This window comes from Cynara cardunculus (assembly GCF_001531365.2).
Source record: "Cynara cardunculus var. scolymus isolate 2C chromosome LG 10, CcrdV1, whole genome shotgun sequence".
Taxonomy (NCBI): Eukaryota; Viridiplantae; Streptophyta; class Magnoliopsida; order Asterales; family Asteraceae; genus Cynara; species Cynara cardunculus.
The window spans coordinates 22,304,984-22,312,997 of record NC_037537.1 but is presented as its reverse complement, the minus strand read 5'-3'; the positions used below and the strand labels follow the sequence as shown (position 1 = coordinate 22,312,997).

General features: G+C 30.3%; 1 protein-coding gene across 1 annotated transcript; it reads left to right on the top strand.

The window, feature by feature from the left end:
* The first annotated feature begins 3,271 nt into the window (after window positions 1-3,271).
* Window positions 3,272-7,314, top strand: LOC112520258 (E3 ubiquitin-protein ligase RNF144B-like). The gene is made up of 2 exons (XM_025128555.1): window positions 3,272-3,596; window positions 6,404-7,314. Exons 1-2 carry the CDS (start codon window positions 3,335-3,337, stop codon window positions 7,225-7,227), a joined length of 1,086 nt encoding a protein of 361 aa, XP_024984323.1. The 5' UTR covers window positions 3,272-3,334; the 3' UTR covers window positions 7,228-7,314.
* Window positions 7,315-8,014: the final 700 nt, after the last annotated feature.

Here is an 8,014-nt window from a genome sequence, read left to right as displayed (position 1 = left end):
AAACAGTACTTTATGCATAAAAAATAGTTTTTAAGAGTTTTTATCAAATATTTTATAATATAGTATAAATATAGAATTAGATGTTTGTAATAATTAAGTACATCTTTTAATACAAATTTCTATTATTATCTATACTATATTATAAAACATTAGACAAAATCTCTTAAAAACCATTTTTATGCATGAATTACTGTTTATTGATGCATATTACTTAAAAATTCAAGATTACAAGTAAATTGAGCATAAGTACAACTTATTAAAGCTTCATGTTTGAATTTGTGTAACTAACTGCAGATAAACATAATCAAATAGAGAATAAACATCTCATTTTAAATATAAAAAATCTAAAATATAATTAGGATAATCATTGAGTTCTAACAAAATACTTAATTATTATCTTGTAAAATATTATATTATTAAACTAAAAATAAAAAAATGAATTAAAGAAATATAAAAAAGGAGAAATTTTAAAAAGTTAGTTTGTACTAATATCAATATTTTTTTTTCATGTTTTTATGATATTTTCATATTTATATTTTGTTCAAAAATAAAAACGTTATCACTTTCTCAAAACCAAATAAAACCATATTATAACATCGACTAAAAGAAAAATAAATAAGACGAAACATTAAAATCAAGATGTATCTCACTGCATTGTGCGAGTACCCTTCTAGTTTTGTTAAAAGATAAGTAACAAAATCTTAAATTTTCAACAAAATTTCATTTAATTCATCTTTTTAATATTTTTTTATTCTTAATTATATTATTCAATAACTTTAATATTATAATGTTTTTTAAATAAATTTTATTATAAAATATTTGGAATGAAGTCTTAAAAACCATTTTTTATGTGTTAAGTATTATTAATAAGATTACATGCAAGTGATATAACTTTTTTTAAAATTTCGTATTTGAATTTATATAACTAATCGATAAATCTATACTATATTATAAAACATTTGACACTTTTAAAAAAAAAATCATCTTTTATGTATAAAATACTATTTATTAATACATATTACTTAAAATTCAAGATTACAGATAAATTTTACACAATTACAATCTATTAAGCTGCATATTTGAATTCATGTAACTAATTATAGATAAATATAATTAAATACATGATAAAATTCTTATTTTAAATATATCTAAAAATATAAATATGATAATTATTGAGTTCTAACAGAATAATTGATTATTGTATTTCTAAAAATTATATTATTAAATCAAAAATAAATTATTTCGTCATTAAACCTAAATTAAATTATAATAAAAAATTAAATTAAAGAAATTACACAAAATAAGAACTTTTATATATGTTTTTAATTTTTATGATATCTTCAAATTTATATCTTTAAAAAAACGTTATTGATTGCTTAAAACCACATAAATCCATATTATAATATCGACAGAGACCAAAAAAATAAAACGAAACATTAAAATCGAAATATATCTCGTTAAATTGTGTGAGTATCATTCTAGTATAATAAAATACACGATAAACACTATTTTAAATTTTAAATATAATTACTATTTTAAATTGAAAAATTATTTAAAAAACAAGTATTTTTTTTATTTATAAATTTAATATGTATATCGATGTATTCTCAGCTTTTTATTTGAGTTGTTTTCTTATCCTAAATATCTTAAATGTATTTAATATTTTAATTAAACAAATTACTTAAAAAAAACTTTATTAATATTTTATTCCCAAATTTTTGTCGATTTATTTCTTTTTGTGATGTATATATCTATCGATGTAATTTTTATTATTATTTACGGTCGAAATGCACTAAATACAGTTAAAAAAAATACACAGTATTACCTTCTCCGATCCAGAAGGAAACCTTACTTTCCTTCCCCCAACAACTATAAGAGATGGTCAGATCAAAATTCTATATCTCGTTAACATCATAGTTATATTCCAAATCAGTTAAATTTTGTCATTCTCCACAAATATGGCTTTATTACAATCCTTTTTCAAACATTACTTAAAATTCAAGAGTACATGTTAATTATACACAAGTATAAATTCTTAAAACTCCACGTTTAAATTCATATATTAATCGATAAACACAAGCAAATACAGAACAAGATACCTCATTTTAATTTTTTTAATCAAAACCAATTATTGTTTTATCTTTAAAATCTAAAAAATATACACAGATACATATATATTACAGTTATGGGGTTTAATCATATGAGAACCTCAGCTCATATATTATGATAATTGTCAAAACTATTATCGTAAGGTATTGTTTCACATGATTTTTTCTTTCGAAGGCTAGAAATTAATATATTTATAACCATATATTTGTTTCATAATGTTTTTGTTTTATATGTACTCGGTTCACAATGTGAAATTTTTTAGTTGTATTTTATGTTTCATAAACACATAAAAATGTTCATATTATGAAACAAATATATGTTAATCAATACATTAAATCCAAAACATAGATGGAAAAAATTATTTAAAATAACACATGATGTATCGATTCTCAAAGTTATCACAACTTTATTGGGTTCTCTTCTCATACTTTCTCTATTTTGAAGAGTCCGTTGAAGTAAAAAAACTGGACAAAATCTTCATATTCTCAGTTTTAAAAAATCTGATGAAAATACTGTAATATATATAAACTGATATCAACTTAGCTTTTATGAAAACAATTAGATAGACATTTAATAATCCTTAAATAACTTAAACCGATAATCGAACAAAATCCAAAATTTTATGAATTAAAAGATCCCTCAAAATCTACATAAAACATTCATTAATCCTCAAAATTTAATTGCACCTCTATACATTGCTAAATATATTCATATAACACTTTCTTATTCATATATATCATCAAAACTCATGATTAAGAAATGTTGTTTGTTTTCTTTTTAATAGTTTCATTAAGAGGCATCATCTGAATCATGAAGATGTGAATCTTGTTTGGTGAAAAAGAAGACTACTTCTTAATGATTCTAAAACCCTTTGAATGATTTTGTATCATTGGTCTTCCTTAATCGTTAAGAGCTCTAATTTCATTGTAAACAATTACCAAACAATTATATATTTCATTTTGTACTATATCATGAGAATCTCTTAATTATTTTGACCACTTAATCATTTTACATCAAATTATTGAGCAACCGCCAAACATCCCTTAAAAGAGGATTGAATAGCAATCTCCTTTATTATTATTATTTTAATTATTATTTAAAGAAAAATAATTATAAAAAAAAAAAGAAATGTGTTATGGGGTTACTTGGCCAGTTCTCAATTTGGTTGGATAAATTCACTTTGAATGGTGTTCTCACTGTTACACACTGAATCGCCGTCGTCGCCATGTTTACCGGCCTCAACCAACTCATCAACCTAAACTTCACCCTTCATAAACCCTCATCAACCACCGGAGATATTTGGTACGCCGCCGGTCCTATAGCTCTACTCATGTTCGCCTCACTTGTCTACTCAATTTCCTCCAAAAATAGGAAGGAATTGAACATCGGAAGCTATGATCATGTCGGAACGGAGATTGCAGAAGCAGCTACCGGATTGTTTCAGAGATCTGATGACGACGAACTTTCGTGGAAATCCGCAAGCGATGGTAAGGGTTTGTTACACCACTGTGTTCATCATGAACGTATGTTTTCAAAAAAATTCGAGGTTCGATCGACTTTAATCGTGTCTCTCTTCGATTGATTTTATCAGTAATTGATTCATTCATCTGCAACATGATGCGTATTTCGGTTGAGAAATAACGACTTGATTAGTCCATGCTAATTTTAGAATTTGATGTCGACTTTTTTTCGTGATTTTTACTCATCATAGTAGTTTTCGTCCTCCGTGTTCATGCCATTTGTTTCGCTTGATTCATGTTGAAGATGATAGGGTTTCGTACGGGAAATTTGTTAATTTTTGGCGTTTATGGGAATTTTGTGTTCAATTTATACTCTGTCTTCACCTCCTCTTAGGCACTCTCTCCATTTGGAAATTCTATTTTTGTGGTGGCCGGTTGTTAATTGTTGTATTATTTCGTTAGAAAATTGGAAAGATCTTTGAAAAGAAAATGACAACATCCTGAACCAAGCTCTACTCAATTTGATTCCTAGGAATGTCGATTTGGATGATCTTATCCATTAGAAAGAAGAAATATTTACGTAGTATCACCCCAATCAAAGAGATAGAATAAGGCGAAAATATTTGATTAGAGGACGTTATCAACCACATGGACACGTGGTCATGACTTAATTTCGACCCCTATCACCAAAATTCCGGAATCCGCCCACTATAGGCCAGGGTGGCAAGGCATGTCCCTCTATGCCTTCTTCTAGTGATTTTTTTTTATTAACCTGGATATCCAACCTGCTATGCGAGCCGACTAATTCCAGGGCGACGACCTGCTTTGCAGATAGTCCGAAGTCACCGCATTTGAACCTCCGCGGCCACAAGGGGATTTTTATTCCTCCTTGGATTTGAACCTGGGACCTACTGGTACTTTTGACCTTTGGAGCCAAGCTCAAACCAATCAGGCACCACCCTTGTGTTGATACAATTTGTGGAGGTTAACCAGTAAGCTCACAATCTAATGTCTTCCATCTTTCATCATGCTATTAGTGCCTTTAGTTTGCGAAAGCATGATAATTTATAGATTGTATTTCTAGTTATAATGTTAAAATTCTGCTTGTAGAATATTTTGCAATACCCTTCACGTAATAGAGAAAATCTGAAATGTTGTCAAATGGGCGATGCTTTTGGACTACTTATGTGTCTGATTCAGGAGCATAACAAGTAACACCAATTTGTATGATAATGCATATAAATCTTTTTGTCAAATTTCAATCTAAAAAGTGAATTGTCATTAACCATCAAACTCGAAATGGGGGTTTCCTGTGGATTTAATCCGATACTAGTTTTGAACCCCTAAATATAGATTTCATTGGCGGAAAAGTTGATTTTGTTGGTTGGGAGTTGGTAATCTGTAATCTACCGTTTGATTTTGGTGTAAAAGTTGATTTCAAGATGAATCTAGTTTAACTGTTGGAACTCAATAATATAAGTCAACATCAATCCCTTTCCATGTTAGGATATTTAATTAAGGCTTCTTTCTTAGTTCTTACTTCCTCCAAGGCTTTGACATCATTGTTGGGTTGTTAAAGTTGTTGGTCTAAGGAGGTTCTTGCTTGTAGTTGGGGGATCTAAAAGCAGATTCAGTGGCAGTTCACTGTTGAGAAAATCAGATGGTCTGCTAAGTTTCCCCTTTTATCTTATTTTTCAAATAAAAGGTTCAAGCTATGTTCGGCAAGCTTGGCTGTTCAGCTTAAAAGCTAGCAGATGAACTGATCATGTTTGGAAAAAACTAATTGCTAGTGAATTCGTTCTTAACCTCTCAATAGTTACAGCTTGCACATATTCATTTTACTGTTTGGGTATGTGAGGAAAGTTCCGTTAAAAACCTAAAATTGATTAGTTCCTGGAACCCCACCAACATGTCATGTGTCCCTATTAATAGGATGAATATTTATCATGAATAATACATTCATGATGAATGTAGACGTGTTATTCATCATGAATCACACATTCATGATGAATATGTTACAACATTCATGATGAATAACACGTCCATAATCCAGATGAATATGCTATGTGTTGCTCTGTGGGTGGTTCCCGAGTTCCTGAAATACTTCAAATATGCAGCTACCATTTTCGGTGACACAACAAACAAAATCAATTGTGATTAGAACCTAGCATAATCCAATTTCAGCTTTCAGTTGTTTCTTATCAGAAAATCTTGAAACTTAACCTTCTGGAATCACTAAAGAGCTTACCACAAAACTACCATCATCTGTGTGCTCAAGGATTCAAAAGAGCAAAATGTAGACTCTATCTTCTGCATCCTTGGCATACCAATTTGGGAAGATCGGCCGAAGGCAATTGAAAACAGCAACATGTAGTCGCAAGTACAAACTTAATTTTGTACTTGGATTGTTTCTAAGGGTCTTACCTACCGCTAACCGGTACTGATTCAGTCAGCATCAACTAACTTACCTAAAGACTCATCTGACTGATGGTGCTGACTGAGCACTTACCCAGCCAGCATTATTAATTCATTTACCAGGTCAGCACAAGATGATCAAGGTATTCATCTAGTTTACCTAAAGACTGATGGTGCTGACAGAGCACCTACCTGGCCCGTATTATTGTTCTATTTACCAAATGTTTTGTAACATTTGGTGAACAACAATTCTCACCCAGTGTTCCCCAGACCGAACCTCTTACCCAGACCGCACTTTTACCTAATTTGTGATGTTAAACGGGCCCTAAGCAAGGTCCAACCATTGTAGTTTGCTAATATGTTTCTTGTTCTCTATTTTTGTAAGTGAATGAATGCCTCATCTATGTTGTTATCTTCAGTACTTCTCCAAGAAGACAATGATGAAATCATCTCAAAAGATGATGCCAAATATGCCGAAGAATTACAAGTCCAAGAAGCTCTATTAGCTTCTATCTCTTCTTCTCAAACAACAGACAGTGCATCAAGCTCAACGCATAAAGCAAGGACATCGTTGGGTTCATGGTTGAAGAATAAAGAGGTAGAAATCGCAGATCCGACCCTAAATATCTGCAAAATCTGCTTGGAGAACCAGGAATCATGGAAAATGTTCAAAAACTCAACCTGTTCTCATTCCTTCTGTTACGAATGCACCAGCAAACACGCGACAACAAAGATTCAAGAAAACAATAACACCATTAAATGCCCTGGGTTGAACTGCAAATCCGCATTGGATTTCAACGCCTTAAGATTAATCATTCCCAAAGACGTTCTCATGAAATGGGACGAAATGCTATGTGAATCCACGATTCTTGAATCCCACAAGCTATACTGCCCTTTTGCCGACTGTTCAGTTCTACTAATCAACGATGACATCAGCATAAGTAAAATCGATTGTCCAGTATGCAGGCGGTCATTCTGTGCAGTGTGTCGGGTTCCTTGGCATTCGGAGTTCACCTGCAAGGAGTTTGAGAAGCTTAACAGTAAAAAGAAAGGAAAAAAAGATGATGGGATGGCAGTTGCACTTGCTAAGAAGAAAAACTGGAAGAAATGCCCAAGCTGCAAGTTCTTTGTGGAGAAAGCTGAGGGGTGTTTGCATATAACATGCAGGTGCAAGTATGAGTTCTGCTATAACTGTAGAGCCAAGTGGAGTTCTAATCATGGAGGCTGCAAACCAAGATCTTGAGAGGTTAGTGTTCATATGATAAGTAAATATTATTTCTATTTCTAGCATCTAGTTTTCATAGTTTGAATAAAAGTCATCTATTTTTAAGATATTATAATTACACTAATACAAATTTTTAAAAGTATTTGGTAAATAATAAATTACGCTTAAAAATCAAATTAAACATACTGTATAACGATCATTATTATTCAGTCAACACTGAATATAAAAATATCAGGTAAACATAATTTTTATCTGATAATTACTTAATCAGACTTTTTATTTCAGTCAACGCTTATCCAAAAAAATTGGTAAACAACTACTGAAACATAAAATTGGGTACTTATTTTCAGGAGGGATGAAGTATAATTTATTTTATTTTGATAATTTTAAAATTATTCATTTTAGTATATTCTATTTTTATAATTTTGTTTTTATTATTATAATTTTAGTTATTATTTTGTATTTTATTTTCGCCATTGTATTTTAATCATCGTTATCAATATTTTTTTTTTCATTAACCTTGATATCCAACTTGTTATCGGAGCCAACTAATCCCAAGACGACCATTTACCTTGTGGGTAGTCTGGAGTCACCGCATTTGAAACTCATGGTCACAAGGGGATTTTTATTTCTCCTTGGATTTAAACTTGAGACCTTCAAGCATTTTTGATCTTTAAAGCCCAAGCTTAAACCAATCAGGTACCACTTTTGTGGTTCGTTGTAGATATTTTTGGAACCTTATGAAGACAATAATATTTAAAATGAATGTGCATTTTATTTATAACATTGTAATTGTGATTTTAGT

Bases quoted from the DNA above. Each gene is read 5' to 3' on its own strand.
- LOC112520258 (XM_025128555.1), top strand. From the start codon at position 3,335: ATGTTTACCGGCCTCAACCAACTCATCAACCTAAACTTCACCCTTCAT. The intron at 3,597-6,403 runs GTAAGGGTTTGT...TGTTATCTTCAG, and splicing joins GTGGAAATCCGCAAGCGATG to TACTTCTCCAAGAAGACAAT.